This window comes from Hemicordylus capensis, chromosome 13, assembly GCF_027244095.1.
Source record: "Hemicordylus capensis ecotype Gifberg chromosome 13, rHemCap1.1.pri, whole genome shotgun sequence".
Lineage (NCBI taxonomy): Eukaryota > Metazoa > Chordata > Lepidosauria > Squamata > Cordylidae > Hemicordylus > Hemicordylus capensis.
In genome coordinates this window covers 3,334,684-3,355,612 of record NC_069669.1, presented here as the reverse complement: position 1 = coordinate 3,355,612, position 20,929 = coordinate 3,334,684, and the positions used below count along the sequence as shown (strand labels likewise).

General features: G+C 47.7%; 2 protein-coding genes across 2 annotated transcripts in view; one reads left to right on the top strand and one right to left on the bottom strand.

Annotated features, from left to right (window-relative positions):
* The window catches only part of SLC5A10 (solute carrier family 5 member 10), a 73,968-nt gene that overhangs the window by 1,300 nt on the left and 51,739 nt on the right, over positions 1–20,929 (bottom strand). Inside the window, exons 7-10 of the mRNA XM_053277175.1 lie at positions 14,372–14,479; positions 11,647–11,797; positions 2,713–2,881; positions 1,566–1,781 (exon numbers count right to left, since the gene is read on the bottom strand). Of these exons, the coding sequence (XP_053133150.1) occupies positions 1,566–1,781; positions 2,713–2,881; positions 11,647–11,797; positions 14,372–14,479 (644 nt within the window). The remainder of the gene's footprint in view (positions 1–1,565; positions 1,782–2,712; positions 2,882–11,646; positions 11,798–14,371; positions 14,480–20,929) is intronic.
* The window catches only part of FAM83G (family with sequence similarity 83 member G), a 36,992-nt gene continuing 33,189 nt past the window's right edge, over positions 17,127–20,929 (top strand). Inside the window, exon 1 of the mRNA XM_053277172.1 lies at positions 17,127–18,369. Coding sequence (XP_053133147.1) covers positions 17,890–18,369 — 480 coding nt within the window. The 5' untranslated portion in view covers positions 17,127–17,889. The remainder of the gene's footprint in view (positions 18,370–20,929) is intronic.

Below are 20,929 nucleotides of genomic sequence, written 5' to 3'. Positions count from 1 at the left end.
GCAGCCTGATCAGGAAGAAGGTGGAAGTTGCAACTACCCACATAACAGCAAAATAGTGTGATATTCAGGTTTGGTGTGTTTTTTAAAGCACCAGACAAGTTAAAGGCAGGCACTTTCCAAGTTTGAAATCCCACAAACCTTATAATCAGATTGCTTGACAAATATGCAGATAAAGATAGAGCTCTGTATAGAGAATTAAACAGCATGCGAGTGGATATTTCCATTTTATTCCTTGCCTCTCCCCTCCACCCTTCAGTTTTGCCAGCTTATTAAACCAACCAGCTTATTAATACCAAAGGTATTAAACCAACATTGACTATTTAAGGGATGTTTTGTTCACTTACTTTTGTGCCATTTATATCAGTTTTTTAAATGCTCGGGTCTCTTGCCAACAACTTTGCATTCTTCTGACTCCCTAGATCAGGGGAAAATCTAGCTTCTGAGGCTGACCTAAATATACACAGTTCTCATTATGCAACCATAAGGAGACAGCAGAGAAGAACGGAGAGTTTGTCCTCCAGCTAGGGTTGCCATATTCTGGCTTTCCAAATCCAGGTGCCTAATTTGCATATTATGTAAATTGGCTGGAAAATAATTTTTGAGCAGAATAGTGACTGCACATTTTGCTCCATAACTCCATTTCTCCAAGGGCTAGAGCTTAGCGTGGTTTGTTTTTGTTTTTGTTTTTTTTAATAAAAGCTGCAATCTGGGCAAATCTGGGTGGGCTAAGCAATCTGGATGAGATGCTTAAAATCCGGATGGAACCCAGAATTTCAGGGGGCATGACAACTGTAGATGTATCCAGGAGAGGACGAGGCCTAAACTCTGGCAGAGGCACAGGGTAGACCAAGACAACCATTTTCCACCAAATAATTGCTCCTGCCTGCCTTGAAATAGTGTGTCCTCAGAGCCACCTCCCAGGCATGAGGAGATCCAGCAACCTTACCTTCACTTTCATGCCTCTAATGGAAGAACTGCCTTTTCTTCTTGGGCAAACACACACAAAAGCAGCTGGGCCACCTGGCGTGTCCCAATACGCCCCAGGAGGCCCCGATGCCAAGGAAAACCAACCCTCCATAGCTAAGGAGGGGGAAAGAGGATTACATCTTGAAGCGGAGTTTTAAGGTGGTTTCACTGAGAGTTCTGCCTCGGGCAAGATTTTTGAAAAGGGAATAGGCCACCTTGCATGTCAGTCTCAGCACACGGAAATCCTACTGACTATCTGCCCCACCCCCGCTAGCCATTTTGCATGCCAATGTAATGCACAGGAACCTAGCTGAAATCTGTTCTTCCCACATCTCAGAAACAAGAACAGCTGAGTTTCTGAAGCTAAAACTGCCCAATATTTCAGAAAACGTGGATTCCCACCTCTGGGTTTCCTAAACCAGGGGTTCTCAAACTTGGGTCCCCAGATGTTGTTGGGCTACAACTCCCATGCTCATCTCCCATGCTCATGCACATCTCTTCCAACGCTCCCAAAGATTCTCCCCTGTTCACTGGCTTTGCAAAAGGCTCCCCCCGAAAGGTGGAAAGTGGAGCTCAAGCTTCCAGCTTCCCCTGCTCACCTGAGACTCTGCAGGAGGCCTCGTCAGCAAGCTGATTCCAAGCACCACCGCAGCCGTCAGCAGGCAGAGGAGGAAGGCAAAGTGAAGGTAGTGGATGTCCTTAACAAGAGCAGGGCGGCTGTCCAGGGTGCCACAGCGAGGTGTGGGGTGTGCAAACTCCAAGGCCATCCGGCTCAGGCCAACAGCAAGCCCCACCATCAGACCCCAGAAGGCTCCCTGAAAATAGAGACATCCATGAGAACACAATCAGGTTTTCCAAGTAGCGTTCCCACAGTCCCATATTATATGGGAAGTCGCGTATCAGAGGCAAAAATCTCTTGTCCCGGGCGGGATGCTGTCCCCGCCCCCATTATTGGCAGGGCCTGGGGCTCTCCCTTGTCCCTCAATACATTTGCATTGAGCCCTTTGACATCCCAGCAAAGTCCATATTATCATGTAAAAGAGAGAAACAACCAAGTTCACAAAAGAAGCCCCAGTTGCTCTGCAAACTTGCAGGAGCCATTGCCTGGTTCTGTTTACATCTTGCAAGTGGATAATTGTTTACTTATCAAGTGTCAATAGACCTACAGACTCCTGCTCACCGACTCACCACTTCTGGCAGATAAAAAAACGCCTTTCAGTGTGGAAGTGCGGGGATGTAGTGTGTGTGTGTAAGCCTGAGGGATTCTCTTCGTTTTCCACCTGTCTGTGTCTACATGGGATGATCCGTGTGGATAAGAAGCTTTGTGAAATCATGGGGCTTGTTTTGTTGTGGTTTTGACAAATGCATTGCTACTCAGGCTTCTAGGATGACCCCGCCCACAGATGACCCCGCCCCCAAGACACTGCCCACCCGACTTGTGTCTCGTATTCCGGCAATGGGATGTTGGCAACCCTAATTCCAAGGGTCCAGACCAGCGGACACAGAACACACACAGACAGACACAGGCACACTCCAGTGGCTGATGCTCCCAACCAAGCCACCAAGGGGGTTTCCAGGTCTTAAGCTTTAACCCAAAGTTCTTAGCCTCTTTCTCAAGGAGCTGAATCTCAGAGACAAGGAGCTAGCTACGTCTTTTCACTCAACCCAGGTTCAAAGTGACGCAGGAGAACCAGAGGGCGGCCATTCGCAAACTCCACCCCCCCCCCGCGTCCCCCCAGGGTCTACCTGTTCATTGGCTCGCTTCCAGAAGACAGCCAGCAGAAAGACAGCTGTGACAGGTGGTGCAAGGTAGCTGGTGATCGACTGGATGTAGATGTAGAGTTGACCGCTGTTGGAGCTCTGCAGGATGGGAATCCAAACGACACTAATCGCCACCAGGATAACTGTGACTATCCTGCAGGGGTTAGCAAAAGACACCAAGGCCTTGTTTATTCTAAAGAAGCAACACATTGTAGGGTATAGCAAAGCACGTTAAAATGCAGCTTGGCTCACTTGCTTGAAACAGCTACTTATAGCCAGTGTCAACTTGGCTCATGTTAGAAGCAGTGTTCCCTCTAACAGGGATTCCCAGATGTTGTTGACTACAACTCCCCTAATCCCCAAACAAAAGCCATTGCAGCTGGGTATTCTGGGAGTTGTAGTCAACAACATCTCAGAATCCCAGAGGGAACACTGCTTCTAACATGAGCCAAGTTGAGGTGGCTGCTTCAAGTAGCAGATTTAGGGTGAGGGTGCCATCCAAAATTGATGTGAGTGTTAAGACCTGGAGCTACCAGAACAGCATGTCTTTCTCTAGTACCATTAAATACTTGCATCGTCCACAATTTACAAAACCTTTAAAAAAAAATTAGGATGATGATGTTCTATTGTGGCACATAGGGGTGTGTGTGTGTGTGTGTGTGTGTGTGTGTGTGTGTGTGTGTGTGTGTGTGTATCTCCTGTTTTGCAGAGACACGTGCGTTCTTTGTAGGGGATTTTTCGATATCTCCCTTCCAGGACTGCTCTTTGCAAGGCATTGCATTGTGCCTGTGTCAAAGCTCTGCAGTATTTTGGCACAGTTATCTGGTTTAGGTATCTGGCAGGGTTGAAACTCAAAACTTGGTTGCCCAAATGGACACCAACAGGAATAGAGCCCTGATCAATTTGACACTCCATATGCTATATGGAGACTGTTGTTCTTCAAAATCTGAACTTTTGTACGGTGTCCCTCAGGGCTCCGTATTGTCTCCGATGTTGTTTAACATCTACATGAAACCATTGGGAGAGATCATCAGGAGATTTGGTGCAGGGTGCTATCAGTATGCTGATGACACCCAAATCTATTTCTCCATGTCAGCATCATTGGGAGAGGGCATAACCTCCCTAAATGCCTGCCTGGAGTCGGTGATGGGCTGGATGAGGGATAACAAACTGAGACTGAATCCAGATAAGACGGAGGTACTCATTGTGCGGGGTCGGAACTCGAGAGACGAGTTTGATCTGCCTCTTCTGAATGGGGTCACACTTCCCCAGAAGGAGCAGGTACGCAGTCTGGGGGTGCTTCTGGATCCAAGTCTCTCCTTGGTGTCCCAGGTTGAGACAGTGACCAGAGGTGCCTTCTATCAGCTTCGGCTGATATGCCAGCTGCGTCCATTTCTTGAGTTAGACGACCTCAAAACAGTGGTACATCTGCTGGTAACCTCCAGACTGGATTACTGCAATGTGCTCTATGTGGGGCTGCCCAAATTTGCAAAGTCTCATACCCTACAGGAGGATAAACGTGATTGCAAATACGATGATAGATATCGTGAAAAGGCTAAAATTAAAGATAATTGCAAGAGACAATTGCAAGAGACAAGCTAAAATAGATTAAAATTACATATATGCACAGTTTGGAATTCATCCAATGTCATGATGGCTTGTGGGTCCCTTCCAAGCATTACAAATCACTGAGAAAGGAGTTAAGACATCCAAAACTTATTCCTGTGGGCTGGACTCACCCAACACCCCGAGTGACACAACCAGACTCTGCAGCAGATGCAAATCAGTCAGTAATACGGTGGTGTCTCAGCGTGCCAGGTCTCGCTGTAGGGCCCTGAGAACTATGGGGAAGCCACCACTGAAGGAGACGACAGACACACAATCCCTCCACAACCAAAAATCCTTCCAAGGCTGTGTCAGCAGCCAGGTGGAGGTGATCAGAAAGAGGAAACAGGCTGAGGCCTGCCCTTTTGATAACCATTTATTTACACCCCAGGCCAAAGATGATCTGTTTAATTAAATAAAGAATCCCTTGCTGCTGTAGCTATTTCTGGGGAGAGAGCCGGGCATGCCAACTTCGTCTGGCTGGTAAGTGTAAGGGAAAGAAAAAGGTGGAGAAGCAGGAGGAAGACACGGTTCTTAATGGGTGACTCACCCATGAGGGGAAGAGAGGGGTCCCCATGCCGTCATACTGTCCAGCATTTCACAGCTGAATATAGAGATGTACTAGTAACACCCAAGTACTCAGCAGAATGAAAGAGCACTGTCCTACAACACACACCCAGGATGCCCTGCGCAAGTGCGCGGGGCATCCTGGGGAGACCCCCAAGGCCCAGTCAGGGGTCCCCTCGTGAGTTGCCATGGCGTGGAGATGCACATAGCATCTCACAACCAAAAAAATAAGGCTAATTGAGCACTCACTCTGTTAATTTGGTTTAAGGGGAGGGGAAATTAGGTGGGCCACTGGGCTCGCCTGCAAGCCTGGCGGTTCTCATGATCCACAGGCTGGGCTTAGCCTGATTTCTGTGGATCGTGGGAATAGCTTCATAGACTTCTCCTCCTCAGTGTATTCAGAGCACCTGCTTTGCCTGCAGAAGGTCCCAGGTTCAATCCCTGGCCATCAACTCAGTGCGTGGCAGCTGTGAAAAAAGGCAAATTCCATGCTAGAGATCATTAAGAAGGGGACTGAAAATAAAAATGCTAATATTATAACGCCCTTATACAAATCTATTGGCCACATTTGGAGTACCGTATACAGTTTTGGTCACCATATTTTAAGAAGGACATGGTAGAAATGGAAAAGGTGGAGAAAAGGGCAACCAAGAGGATCAGGGGCCTGGAGCACCTTCCTTATGAGGCTAGGCTACAGCATCTGGGGCTTTTTAGTTTGGAAAAGTGGTGACTATGGGGAGACATGATAGAGGTGGAGTAGAGAGAGTGGACAAAGATAATTTTTTCTGACTCTCTCACATCATCCCAAGAATCATCTCATGAAACTGAAGACCAGGAAATTTAGGACCAATAAAACAGCGCATACAGCACATAATTTCCACACAGTGCATAATTAATCTATGGACTCCCCTGCCATGGGATGTGGGGATGGCCACACGGATGGCTTTAAAAGGGGCTTAAGACAAATTCATGGAGGATAGGCCTATCAATGGCTACTAGTCTGATGGCTATAGGCCACCTCCAGCCCAAGAGGCAAGATGCCTCTCAATACCAGTTGCAGGGCAGCAACGGCAAGAGAGAGGGCATGCCCTTAGCTCTGGCCTGTGGGATTCCCAGAGGCATCTGTTGGGCCACTGTAGGCTCTACTAGACAGGCTTTGGGCCTGATCCAGCAGGGCTGTTCTTATGGTCTGTCCTGGAGCTCCTGCAATTTAGTTCACTGGAGGACCCCTGAATTCTAGCAATAGGAGAGAGGGAGAAAAACGTCTCTCTCTCCTTCCCCTACATCTTACATGATTTTAGCATGTCGATCAGAACTCCATTCAGGCCTGGAACATTTTCGTCCGGGGGCTCCCTTGGGGCCCCAGATGTTGTTGGACTAGAACTTTCACCATCCACAGCCACAATGGCCAACAGGGGGTGGTGGGAGCTGTAGTCCATCATCATCATCTGGGGAGCCTGTCCTTGGGAAATCTCATAGAGAAATTGTGTGTACTCTGTATCCACGTCCGTGCTCTGAGAGATCTAAGCTGTTTCAGATGCATTCTTCCTGATATCACCCATCACTGATAAACCCTCTGGGATTAGTCACCCATTCATTCACTTCCAAGAGCTTGCCACATGTGTCTCATTTTTGTTAATCACCCTGGCATTACGCAACTGATGTTGTACAAAAACCCTTGGAGAAAGGGAAGCCATGAAGTTTGCCTGAAGAAAAATGTGGAGAAATTTACATCCTTATAAGGGAAGACTGAAGTGTACTTCCTGTAAAGTGACGTCTATATAGATGGTTTTCCGTTTGTGTTTTCCCCCATGGTAACCAGTTATGTCCCAGTGAAACCACCCCTGCCACAACAATCACTCATGCAGATGAGGCCGTAGGTGAACCCGGGGCAAGGGTAAACATGCTGAAAGGGTAGCAAGAAGCCAGAGAAATGGGAGCTGCCAACTTTTGCTTTTTAAAATTATGGCACCTCAAGCTGAGTGCCTCTGAGAATGTGCAGAGTTCCTTTCCCCAAAGGAGTGCTCCTTTCCTTGTGTAAGAAAAGCCAATGAGGATAAAAACGGAAGAGTGTCTTCCCTTGGAGAAGGAAACAAGATATTTAAGGGGAGAGGGAGAGAAACCAACCACAAGCGACTAAGCCTCCATCATGTGCAGAGTGCCTTTTTCACCCCTACCCTGACTAGCAGATATTTAAAGCAATTAATATAAGGTGAGCATGTCCCTGAGCATGTGCGGAGTGCCCCTCTCCGATGGATACTATTTCTAGTTTCTTTTTTAAGCAGCTTACAGGAAAGTAGAAATATGACATTGAAAACGCAGACACACCCAAAGTCTTGGCTCTACGTTTTTCTTTCCTGGCAGCTGGCCAGGAAGGTGACATTCTGCTTAGGATCATAAAATTCAAACACAATAAATATTTGGCAGCTGCAATAGAGACACCAAGAAAGAAAGTGGGATCCACACAGGGATTTTTATGGAAGCACAGATAGTCAGGGTTGTGGGGGGGGAGGGCAACCCTAATTACAATGTACTAGGCTTTCTTCTCGCCTCCTTAAACTTTAATGACTGCAAGAAGTCAAACGAGTGTTCAAACTTGAACCACAGAATGCTGTCCTGAATACCGGCTTTCATCCTGAGCTCTTTGTCAACCAGGCAGATATCTCATGACAATATCTGCTGCATTTCCCTCCCCTATGCTGAAAAGAGGTCATGTTCTGGGGCATAGTTATAATTGAACAAGGGGTGGTAGTGATGTCTGGGACCCTGAGAGAGGGGGACCCACTTGCACCCACTTGCTCTCCCCTTGCACCCAGAGGCCCTCTTCCCCCTGGACTTTGGGGCTGAAGTCCAGGGCCTCTACGTCCCCTGGGGCCCCCCAAATCCTCTTTAGTCTGTCATGGGTGGTATGCAGGCGTAGCCCAACGCCGACTGTGAGAACAGACATACCCATATTACCGATCAATGAACAAGCAGAAAATGCCAGGCTTGTACATTAAGGCCTTGTTTTGCCCTAAGAGGAACCAAAGGTACAAGAAACACCTAAGTTCTTCTTCCCCAGTAATGTGGGTGCTAGGAGGAGGGAGGGAAAGAGTTCAATGGCACACACGTTTCGTACATTGTATTATGCTGCGCACACTATCAAGGAGAGGAGAGAAACAATCATGGCCCAGCAGTAGCTCTTTCTCTCTTACGACGTCTACCTTCTTATTTCATTTATATTTATTTATATATTTTTGTTTGTTTGTTTGTTTGTTGTATATACCACCCTTCCAAAAATGGCTCAGGGTGGTTTAATGATGTTCTAGGTTTTTACTTGACAATGAATCAAATTAAATGTTTTTACATAAACAAATAGCCCCACCCGCAAACAGTCAATAATGATAAACAGCTTCACTTTCGCCCCAGGACCTCAGGGCCATAATAAAGCTGCTTCACAATCTCCTCCCAGCGATAAGGAACTGGGAGGCACCCATTTCAGAGATGGGTCCGCTGAGATAGGACAAGAGATCACTTAGTGACTCAAAGGCTGGAAACAGGGACACAGAACTGGTTCCTGTTTCCGGACTATCAAATGAAGTTTAATCAAAAATGTCTACAAATTCCTGCCACACACACACACACGAAAAAGGCATAGGGTCGGACAACAGTCGGACCCTGCAAATTAGCCGTTTTTATTTACCTGCTCAATGAAAGATTCTCAGCCAAATAAAATACCAGTTCACTGAGACTGGATTCATTACTGACTCACAGCCAAAGGAAGCATTGTGAAATCACTCAAGAATTAGGTTAGATGAGTGGGAGGCCTACTTCTGATTGCAAAATTGCATCCTAATTAGCAAGTTAGGCTCACAGGCCTCTTTCTCTCTCTCTCTTCCTCTCTTCACACATTACAAGCCAATTGATTATCCCCAGAAGAGACAAAAGAAGAAAACAATTAAGCAAGGCGTGTCCCCCACCTCACCAAACGCAACCCAAGCCCAGCTGGGCGGATTCCTCAGGGAGTGTCCCCAAATTGCTACTTTGGAGGTGACATGACACGATCAGTTACCACACAAGGCCAGCCACGTCATCTCAAAGAACCGCATGAGGCAGCATCTCAAGTTTAGATTAGAGTCAATGCATGTGTGTATGCCTAGCTCAGGATAAAGCTGGTTGCTAGCTGTCAGCTGCTCACAAGCCCCAGCATTGGCTGAGCTGCTGTGACATCACAGAATCCGCAGAAGCATTCTAGAGCAGTTCACATGACTGACATTATGGTAGGAGAAGCCTCCGACCATAATTTGGGTACCACGTATGCTTCCGTTTGGGAACTTGATCGTGAGCAAAGCCCCAGCGGGGTAGGGCAATTTTTCTTTCTACCTCGTTCTGAAGCTAGGGACGGAATATGGGTAGCCACCTAATGGGGCAATGGGGAAGTAACTTGCCTGGGGAGCAAAAGGTTGCTGGTTCGAATCCCCGCTGATATGTTTCCCAGACTATGGGAATCACCTATATCGGGCAGTAGCGATTTAGGAAGATGCTGAAAGGCAGCATCTCATACTATAAGAGAAGAGAGGAGAGCTGGTCTTGTGGTAGCAAGCATGACTGGTCCCCATAGCTAAGCAGGGTCTGCTCTGGTTGCATATGAATGGGAGTCTAGAAGTGTGAGCACTGCAAGATAATCCCCTCAAGGGATGGAGCTGCTCTGGGAAGAGCAGAAGGTTCCAAGTTCCTTCCTTGGCAGCATCTCCAAGATTCCTGCCTGCAACCTTGGAGAAGCCGTTGCCAGTCTGTGTAGACAATACTGAGCTAGATGGACCAAGGGTCTGACTCACTATATGGCAGCTTCCTATGTTCCTTTGTTCCTATGGGTAGTGTGTGCTCGTCCTACCCGGCTGGATCTTAGCTCACGATCAAGCTCTTAGCCTCTGACCTCATTTTTCTCTAGCACATGGTAGTAAAATAGGAGCATGCTTCCAAATTAGGTTAGGAGGATTCTCCTACTCTAATTTTGATCATGCGAACTGCCCTCCTAAAAGCTACGGGGACAGGAAAGAACGAACATAGAATGTTGACAATTAGGACAACTTGTGTAAGGGAAGTGCAAGATCAGTTTGGCCAGGGGGTGGTGGTGATGGTCAAATGAGCCTTCCCAAATGAAAACCCCAATTATTTGAGCCTCAGCACTAGGGTAGGGTGACAATAACGGGCAAACCGGGTCAAAATTCTCTCTTTTCCTCCATTTTCAGTCTCCAGGAATTGGCCTCAATCTCCAGGTGATGACTGAAGCCAATCCTGGAGGTGCAAATTGTTTGATATGGTGAACATTTAGAAATGTCAGGAGTCGGTAAGCCTACACTCACTGTGACAAACCTGAGAAACCTACCAAACGAAGGTCAGGCTAAACACGGCTTGGGCAGAGACAACTTGAAAAGGCCTACATTTCTTGTTTCATGTGCAAAGCAGTGGGAAGGAAATCCTGGATACACGGCTGCAGCCATGCACCCGTAGCTTAAGATATCAGTAATACAGGGCTGTAAATTGCCACGTCCCTGATCATCCATGGCGAGTTAAGGATTTCCTCCAGGCAACCCAGCAAGGAATCTTTTGCATTCCTTTTGGAAAATGTTGGTTCTCCCTCCCACCCCCTTTTAGGCCACCATGACTTTCTTAAGGAAGGTTAGGAAGGAAGGCAAGCTTTCTTCTTATGGGCTCTTGAGATTTGTTGGGTTGTTTTTTGCAATCTCACATTAAGGTTCAGCAGAACTTTGTGAAGATAGTAGCAGCAACAGCACAGCTGGTAGTTTAACTGGTAGCCAGAATATGCAGCATCCTTATCAACAACTGCCTAGGCTTGTCAAAGACTAATCTTGCAGCTGCGACCCAATAAAATGGCAAATTACCTGGTGATTAATTCATAGGATCATCTGTAAACAATCTGCATGATCAGCCCTTCATCTACCACACAAACAGATTCATTAGCAGAAACCACGAGATGCTTGTGAGGAGGAGCAAAGCATCAGCATGCCCATTGTACAGGTAGGTCAACTGAAGCACAGAAGACAGCAGAATATGGTTCCAGAGGCAAGACTACAGAGGGCTAAACAGGGGAGATTGCTCTCAGGGACTGCTGTGCTGGGGACGGATAGGGCCAGTTGCTCTCCCCTTGCTAAATAAAAGACATTCACCACTTTAAAAAGGTGTCTCTTGGCTCAGTTAGCAAATTCACCAAGTGAATCTGAGTAAAAGGACTGGACCAAAGTTCCTTCTAGTCCAGTACCCACTTCCCATCAGCGGCCAGCCCCAGTTAGAAAAGTGGCAGCCCTCCCTTTTCTGTCCCCATCTTCTGGTGTTCAGACAGGTAGAATGCCTCTGAACCTGGAGCCTCCATTTGGTGATTGCGGCTATTAATATCCACTGACAGATATCTTCTCTATGAATTTGTTAAAACCCTTTTTTCAAGTCAGCCAAACCCATCAGCACATCTTATGGCAGAGAGTTCCATAAGGTAATTAACAAATTGTGCTCAGATTAACATCACCCACATGGACTTTTGCAGCAAAGGCGAGGATCATGAATGTAAACAGCAATTTCTCCAAAAATAGAAGCCAAGGTTCTTTTCAGGTCAATTAACTTGCATTCCAAGCATGCACAGCCTCTTCAGAAGGTAGGAAACACACCATGAAGCAGAAGGGATCACACATTTCACTCTTGCTGGTGGACTGAACAGGCCTTGAAGCCCGGCCAACCCACCCCGGCTGGTACCTGCCAACCAGAAGCAGTTCCCGCTCGCTGGCTTCCTGCCGGACCTTCCTCCAGATGTCCATGGTGAAGAGGGTGCTGCTACTGTTGAAGATCGAGGTCAAGGACGACATCAGGGCAGCCATCATGACAGCAATCATTAACCCCCGCAGCCCTGGAAGGCAAAGCCACAAAAGACCAGCAGAGACCCGGTTTTTCAAAAGGAGACATTTCACATTTCTGTGCAAGATTTAGCAGGCTTGGCTCAAAGCAAGTCAAAGATTTCATTCTTTCCTTATCTCTTGGGTCAGCGGCTCGCTGACTCCCCTCTTCCCTCCAAGCCACTGCCTACTGAGCCAGACCCTCGGACCATCGAGCTCAGGATTGGCTACACTGACTGGCAGCAGACAGGGGCAGAGCAAAGGATAGCAGTGCCAGAGCTGAGGGGCAAAATGCTGCCATGACCCATACCTCTTTCAAAACCAGCCCTTGCACTGAAAGTGCAGCGGGGGCAGGAGCAGGTGAGAGGGGAATTTGCTAGCAGCCTCTTCTCCTCATGCTCTTTCCAAGCTTTGCAAAGAGTGTGGCCGTTGGTTTGCAAGGGTCCGATCGGGCCCCAAGACCAGCTCCGATGGTGATGCTGGAGGGCACCCTGTCCCCCTCTCCAGCTTTTGGGGCAAAGGTCTTTCCCAGCTTAACCACCCCCTAACATGGAGCTGCCATTAGCCACAGAGGGGGACGCTTAAGGGCACAATTCATACCCTTCTGCAGCCAACAGCAGTTTCAGGAGAGATGTTCTTAACCTGACTTGCAGTTTGCAAACTGCACGGAAGAGAGCTAGTCTGGCGTTAACAAGCATCAATGGTCTAAGCCGGGTCAGTGGCTTTAGATCAGTCTTCAGCTGGTGGCAGCCTACCTCAAAAGAGCGGCGTGCTCCAAAATTGTGGGTGATGCAAGTCATTTAAAGGTACTAGAGAACAGACATGCTGTTCTGGTAGCTCCAGGTCTTAACCCTCACATCAGTTTCGGAGGATGAATGCAACTGAAGGAAGCCCGGGCGGGGGCGCGGCTGGGGGAGGCAGTCATGCGACTTGCCTCTGGGGCCCTTCAGACAACTGTCTCCCCTTGCCCTATTATAGTTATGCCCCTGCTGGGGGGGCCACCTCAAGTGAGAGACTACCTACCAGAGCAGCAGTTGGGTGCTGTGAGCAGCAAGGGGTTAACAGTCCATATATTAGACGCCATCCCTAGGAGAGCTGGTCTTGTGGTAGCAAGTATGGAGGATACACCCGGGTTGCATTTGAATGGGAGACTACTTGTGGAAGCCCTGTAAGATATTCCTCTTAGGGGATGGGGCCACTCTGGGAAGGGCATCTGCATGCAGAAGGTTCCAAGTTACCGTCCTGGCATCTCCAAGATAGGGCTGAGAGAGACTCTGTCCTGCCTGCAACTTTGGAGAAGCCGCTGTCTGTGTAGTCTGTGTAGACAATACTTAGCTAGATGGACCGAGCATCTGATTTGGTATATGGCAGCTTCCTATGTTTATTTATTTTATTTTTTTTTATTTATCAAATTTGTACACCACCCAAACGTTCGTGTCTGGGCCATTAACAATAGCATAAAAACAATTAAAAACATATACAAAAAACTTAAAGCAATTTAACAATTTAAAATTAAACCCAAGATTAAAACCTAACAAATTTAGGAAGCTGAGAAAGCTTGGGCGAAAAGATGGGTTAGGGCTAATGTTCCCATTTTCTGTCCCTGTTCTTGGTAAATCGCTGGCCCTGTTCTGACTCCGTTTTTGCCTTTGGCATAGGCCTTCTTAACATTTCATTAGTGCAGCCTTCTAGACTGTGCATCTTGTCAGCGCACCGCTCCTTTTTGTGCTTAAATCTCTGAGTGGGTGGGTGGGCACAATTTATCTCCAGCACACTTCTGTATCCATGTGTGCGCATGAACGCTGTGACACCCTGGCGATGTCCAGCGTGCCACTGCATTCCCTGCAGCTGCCAAGGTATATTCTGAATGGCTTCTAATAAACTTAGGATAGTTATATTTTCCCCACCATCAGCCAAACGGAAAATACAATTTTTGCTTGCAAAGGAATGCAGGACAGGCTACTGGAGAACGGACAAATTCAGCACACAGCCAGTGGAACAGAGCCTTCAGCGATGTATAGCAGTTAGGGCTGTGCAAAAACTTTGTTGCCAGATTCAATTCAGAAGTTATTTGGCCCGATTCAGCCACCAAAGCTGTGATTCAGATCTGAACCAGGTTTGCTCCGAATCAAAGCAGTCCTACTACAACTACGATAATTAATATAGTCCTGGCACTGTTATTCCCTTTTAAGATCAACCAGATTATGCAAACTGGAAACTGCTGATTAGGATGAGTTTATGTCTCTGTTTATATCATGTATATATTATTATTATATCATGTGTATTATTATGTATGCTTTAAATTTTGGTCTATGACCGTAAATAAACATGACTGACTGAACACTGCAGGAGTCAAGAGCATCTATAATCCTATTTGTACCAAGAAGTATCCATGTAAATTCTCCCATTAGTCACTCTTTGTAGTTCTTCCTTCAGAAGGGGGGAAACCCCTCTTGGGAAACACCAAGAAAATCAAGATAGCTTTCACTCAAACAAGGTGGGAAAGAGGGTGCGGCTGGGTAAAGGGCAGAAAGAAGAACCAGCCCATCCCTCTGGGGCCGTTTCAGGCCTCTCCCGGCTCAACTTACCACTAGGCATCAGTTCAATCACCAGTTTGGGGTAAGCAATGTTGGAGCAGCCCACCTCGGCCCCACAGACTCGCATACACTCCTCTGGATCGACGCAGCCAACAGCATCTGAAACGACACAAAGAGGGAAGTGGTCAACTTTCTGGGCTCCCGGCCACAAGGTGCACCTGGCTGTGGCTGGCTCCCAGGAGCTCTTATGGCTGAAATCAACAAAGCCAGAGGTCCTGAATTAAACACTGACGTACTCAGAATCTGCCAGTTCCCAGAACCCGAGTAGGCTGGTGGGACCTCCTCAGAAAGGGAGCTCAGTCTCTGCAGCTTTCAGAACATGCTGCAACCAAGAAGACTCAGATCCCCCTTGTGCAAACTCCAGACCGTCAATATAAAGGACAAAGGAACATAGGAAGCTGTTCAACTTAGGCCCCCCAGCTGTTTTTGGACTACAACTCCCACAATCCCCAGCCACAGTGGCCAATAGCCAGGGATTATGGGAGTTGTAGGCCAACATCTGCAGGAGGGCCGAAGTTGAGCAGCCCTGCCTTAGAGGATGGAGCTGCTCTGGGAAGAGCATCTGAGGTTCAAGTTCCCTCCCTGGCAGCATCTCCAAGATAGGGCTGAGAGAGACTCCTGCCTGCAACCTTGGAGAAGCTGCTGCCAGTCTGTGTAGACAATACTGAGCTAGATGGACCAAGGGTCTGACTCGGTATATGGCAGCTTCCTATGTTCCTATGACAGGGCCTTCTCCGTCATTGCCCCCAGGCTTTGGAACGCTCTCCTAGCTGGCATCCACTCCACAGCTTCCATGACGGCTTTTAGAAATCAAGTTAAAACATGTTTTTTATCCAGGCTTTTAGATGAGTGTTATGTTCTATGCTGCTGCTGCTTCTCGGTACTGCATATTGTTTTGTTGTTTTACTGTGTATATGTTTTCAACACTATTTAATACTTTATACTATTTTTATACTATTTTTACTATACTATTTTTCCTTAAGGAAAGTAAGATTATGAGATCACCCAGCTGTGTGTGTATCCTCCTATCAACTTCGCAAGACTGACCTGGACCAAATTTGGTACTTTTGTACGGACACATAGGGACACCTCAATGGCGCGTACTTTGTGATTATGTCATCCACCCCAGTTCAAGATGGTGGGCGCATGAATGTTTGAGGTGGAAGTGGGCTAACTTGTGCAGACAGTAATTATCAATTAAAGTAATTGGTGGGAAAGGAAAGTAGGCAGATTACTTCTTACCAGAAGTTCTTGTTAATATTGAAAGTTAATATTTATATTGTTTTAAGTGTGTAATATAGTACTTGGGATTTATTTATTTTTAATGAAAGGCACTATATAAATCTGACAAATAGGCCCAAGGAAGCCTATCTTGTCCAGCATCCTGTTTCCCACAGTAGCCCACCAGATGCCTCTGAGAAGCCCACAGGCAAGAACTGAGGACCTGCCTTCTCTCCTGCTGGTGCTCCCCTGCAACTTGGATTGAGAAGCATCTTGCCTCTGAGCTTGAAGGTAGCGTATAGCTCCCAAGACTAGTAGCCACTGATAGACCTGTCCCCCATGAATTTGTCTAAGCCCTGCTTAAAGCCATCCAAGCTGGTAACCATCACCACATCCCGTGGCAGAGAGTTCCATAGATTAATTATGCGCCGTTTGAAAAACTACTTCCTTTTGTCGGTCCTGAATTTCCTGGCCTTCAGTTTCATGGAATGACCCCCGGTTCTAGTGTTGTGAGAAAGGAAGAAAAAAAATCATCTCTGCCCACTCTCTCTATGCATAATTTTATATACCTCTACCCTGTCTCCCTGTAGACTGGATGAACCTTTGATCTGAGCCAGCAAAGCAAATCTTATACAAGAGGCAACAAAAGTGAAAGACAGCAGGGGAGTGAGAAAAAAAATCATTCCTCAGATTCTCAGTGAGTAATGCTCTACATCAGGGCTTCTCAAGTCGATACTGAACTACAACTCAGGGCATGCCCTCAGCTCTTGCCTGTGGGCTTCTCAGAGGCATCTGGTGGGCTACTGTAGAAAGCAGGACGCTGGACTAGATAGACTTCCTTGGGCCTGATCCAGCAGGGCTGTTCTTATGTTCTTAACTCCCATCATTTCCAGCCACAGTGGCTGAATGTCCTTGACAGTTGTAGTCCACTACCGGTGGGGACCTGAGCTTGGAGATCCCTGGCCTAACTCATCCCAGTGCTCCTTTGGCCATTTGGGCTGTGGATGATGGGAGTTGTAGTCCACACCATCTGGGGACCTGAGTTTGGAACCCCCTGAGCTAAATCCTTGGCACACGTGTTTTCAAGGACTGGCACTCCTGCCGGTGACTTTCCAGGTGTCGAGAAGCTCACGCAAGACCCAGTGACGTTCCGTCCAAACACAAACAATGAATCGAAGGATCGCCGAACTTTAAAACAAACAAACAAAATTTAAACCTCAGAGGCCTGAGTCAAGCCCAGCCCTGTCTGTCTCTTTCCTCGGCCTGATCTGGAAGCTGAAGAGGGAGCTGGCCCTGCTCCGGTGAGTCAGTTTCCTGCCTTCTCTCCCCGCACCAGACTTGGGCAGAAGTCATGTGCAAGTTTTATATACCTAAAGGAGTTAATGGGACAGGTAGGAACAGGGACTATCTGAAGGCGGGTTAACATGTGACTGCAGCAGGTGGGGCAGGGAGGAGCATATTACTCAAGCTCTCTCTCTCTCTCTCTTCCCCCGCCTCTCCTCTTCCCTTCTCACACTCTCTCATTTTCAGTTCTGGCTGTCAGGCTCCAAGCTGCCAACCGGCAAAACTCCTTCATGCTACCTGTGTGAGCAGAGCCCAAGAGAAATCTGGATCCAAACGGCAAGCAGGATCAGGGAGGCAGTTGTGGGGGGAACCTGTCCTGTTAATCCTGTTTGGAGAAGCTGCAGTTCAGCCCAAGAGAGAGGCAAAAAAAAAAAAAAAGGATCAAAAATATTCTGCTCCCAACTGCTGCTATTGACTTCGTTCCGGGGAGTTTCATAACACTGTTTACCCTTCGTGTTTTATCATATTCTGTGGGATTTTGAAAGCAAAGAAGGAAGTGGACGGTTGAGAGGCTGGTGGAAAGGAATGAGCAGGATCTGGATGCAGCTGCAGCTTTTAAGCGTCCTCATGCATCAAGTTGCTACTGTCTAGTTCTTCTAACCTACTTGCAAGAGTTGGGGAGAGAAAGAAACCTGAGCAGACCTTCTCTCTGGCCAGGACTTTTCATTCAACTGAGATGAGGTGATGAGCAGAGCAAGGAACTGAAAACATCCAAAGACAGCAAAGTGTCAGGAGAGAAAAAGCAAAAAGGAAACTGAGGAATCGCAACAGAGCTACGGAGGAGGGGCGATATTTGCTGCTAATTGTTACACTCAGGGATACACAACGCTAAGTTATTGGGTTTGTTTGTTTTTTTAAAAAAGACTGGGAAATAATCAACTTGTTTTATTTATACTTCTGGGACTGGGACTGGTGGATTCTCTCCACTTTTGGGGTTGCAAAGAATGGCTCTCTCTCAGGTCCAGTGTCTGGATGACAGCCATGTCAACTGGAGATCCAGCGAATCCAAACCAGAGTTCTTCTACAGCGAAGAACAGCGGCTAGCTCTGGAAGCCCTGGTCTCGAAAGGCCCAGAAGCCTTCTATGAGGTCCTCAAAAAGGAGAACATCCGGGACTTCCTTTCGGAACTGGAGCTTAAAAAGATCTTGGATACGCTGGAAACCTATGACCCTGGTTCGGAATTCATCCCCCGCGGAGATGTGCATGTCGAGGCGAACAGCCAGAGCGAAGAACTGGGCCCGGTGCCTTCTTTGGAGTACTGGCCAGAGAGGTCTGATCGGTCCATTCCCCAACTGGACCTGGGGTGGCCAGAGACAGTTGCTTACCGAGGTGTGACTCGAGCCACGGTCTACATGCAGCCCCCCATCGACTTCCAGCCCCACATCAAGGAGGTCGTCCGCAAGATGATCTTCCAAGCTCAGAAGGTAAGTGGTTCCTTGTGCATGAACCATTATTATTTTTTTGGCATGGGGAGGTTAGATGACCCCCTTGCCTAACCAAAACACCCCATTGTCTTCGCTGGAGGATGAGGCATGGGAAGGTCTGTTCTTTTCCAGAATGAACTGATCCCTCTGATGTTTATTGTTGAGATCCACTTATCTTGGTGGAAGATAAGCCCTTAGGCACTGATCCAATCTCCCAAAGGAATCAAACGGGGAAGAGGTTTGAGGAGTTGTTCATTTAAAGGCATTTCTTATGAATCTGAGTTTGATCCACTAGATTGTACCTTCCTTGTTCGCAGGCCACGGGCAACCACATGCATAGTATGTGCAGGGACGGTGCACCGGTACTTCTTGGCTTCTCTGGTGGGCATGGCCATGGGGGACTGTCATGGAAAGTGCCGCCTGTACTTCTGAATGTGCAATTGCACCACTGGGGGTGGGCGGCACAGGATGATTCCCACGAACGAAGGTGCTGGTGGTATTTGGATGCATTCGCATGTGCTGTCCCACTGGCATAAGTCAAAGCAAAACCAAACAGCTGCCTGACCTGCTAAGACCCCGCAGGAAGGGAGTTATGCAACTGCCCCAATTACCATTCCATGCCGTGCTTAATTTTTAAAAACCGAGAGATGCTGGGACCCGTGTTTGCCTGGAAAGTGGCACCTTCCGGCCTGGAAATACTGCTCCCTAATGATGGCCACCGCCAGCTTGGAAGGCTTTAAAAGGGACTTAGACCTTTCCTCCCCGAATTTGTCTATCAAGGGCCACTAGTCTTGATGGCTATAGTTTGCCTCCAGGCTGAGAGGCAGGATGCCTCTAAACACCAGTTTCAGGATTGCAACAGCAGGAGAAATGGCATGCCTTCACTTCTTGCCTGTGGGCTTCTCAAAAGGCATCTGGTGGGCCACTGTGGGAAACAGGATGCAGGACTAGATGGGCCTTCTTGGGCTTGATCCAGCAGGGCTCTTTGTATGAACTTCTCTGTGTGTGCTAGCTGTGGTTACTCAGCGGTGAAGGAAATGCACTCTGCACATACTCAGTGAGGCTCTTCCCTTCACTGCTACTTCACAGGTTCATAATCATCATCATCATCATCATCATCATCATAGGAGTCTTGGCTCATTTCCCAAGCATATCTCTGTTGTCACCTGTGAAATGTTGGAGGGTCTTCAGAATGAGCCATGGAAAATGAACCCCATAGCCAACCCAGTTTGCTTCCTTTAGAATTGGGGTTCCCAACCTTGAGCCTCCAGATGCTGTTGGACTACAACTCCCAAGGGCCTTCAGCCATTGTGGCTCAGGATGATGGGAGCTGAAGTCCAGCAACACCTGGGGACTCCAGTCTGGGAAACACTGCTTTAGAAAATGCTTTAGAAAAGGAGGGAGGGAGTGGGCAGATTTTCACTCCTTGATGAGGAGGAGAGCTGGTCTTGTGGTAGCAAGCATGAATTGTCCCCTTTGCTAAGCAGGGTCCACTCTGGTTTGCATTTGAATGGGAGACTACATGTGTGAGCCCTGTAAGATATTCTCCTTAGGGGATGGGGCTGCTCTGGGAAGAACATCTATGTTCCAAGTTCCCTCCCTAGCATCTCCAAAATAGGGCTGAGAGAGACTCCTGCCTGCAAGCTTGGAGAAGCCACTGCCAGTCTGGGTAAACAATACTGAGCTAGATGGAGCAATGGTCTGACTCGGTATATGGCAGCTTCCTCTGTTTCTATAATGCTTACTGCGTTAGGGTGCAGCCAGAGAAAGCCATCCTGGTTCCATGTCCTTGGGCAACTTGCAATCTCCCATCTTTGAAATGGGAGTAACAGTGACCTACTTCTCAGCCTGTTGCGAGCAAAGATCAAAAGATTGCCAAGTGCGGTGCTCATTAAAACAGCAAGTCCATTATAAACAATCATTTGGAATCAGCAAGCAGCTACAGAAAGGCTCCGTCCTCGCACTGCGGCTTTGCTGATCCCACACTTTCAGAGCTCAGCCATCTCAGCCACTGACACCTCCTTGATCAGTTACATCATGGAGCCAGCATGGTGTAGTGGTTAGAGTGCTGGACTAGGACCGGGAGGCCCGAGTTCAAATCCCCATTCAGTCGTGATACTTGCTGGGTGACTCTGGGCCAGTCACTTCTCTCTCAGCCTAACCTACTTCACAGGGTTGTTGTGAGGAGAAACAAAAGTATGGAGTACACCGCTCTGGGCTCCTTGGAGGAAGAGCAGGATATAACATGTAAAAAATAAATAAAATAAAATAAACAAAACACAGAGTGTGGAAGCCAGGACAACGTCCTTTCCCAACTTCTGCAGACTTCTTGGTAGTGGGTGGCCACCCATTTGTAACCAACCTGGTCCAGCTGGATAAAAACATATTTTAGGCATGAAATGCATACAAATTGCCCCAGAAGAGGGTTTCTCCATGCTAAGGGAGAGAAAAGACTGGAAAGCTATGAGCAGCAGCTCACGATGTTTTGACACGTGATGCTCAAGGCCAATTCATGCCTGCCCGTTCCTCACTTTGTGACTGCCACAGTATCAAGGGACAG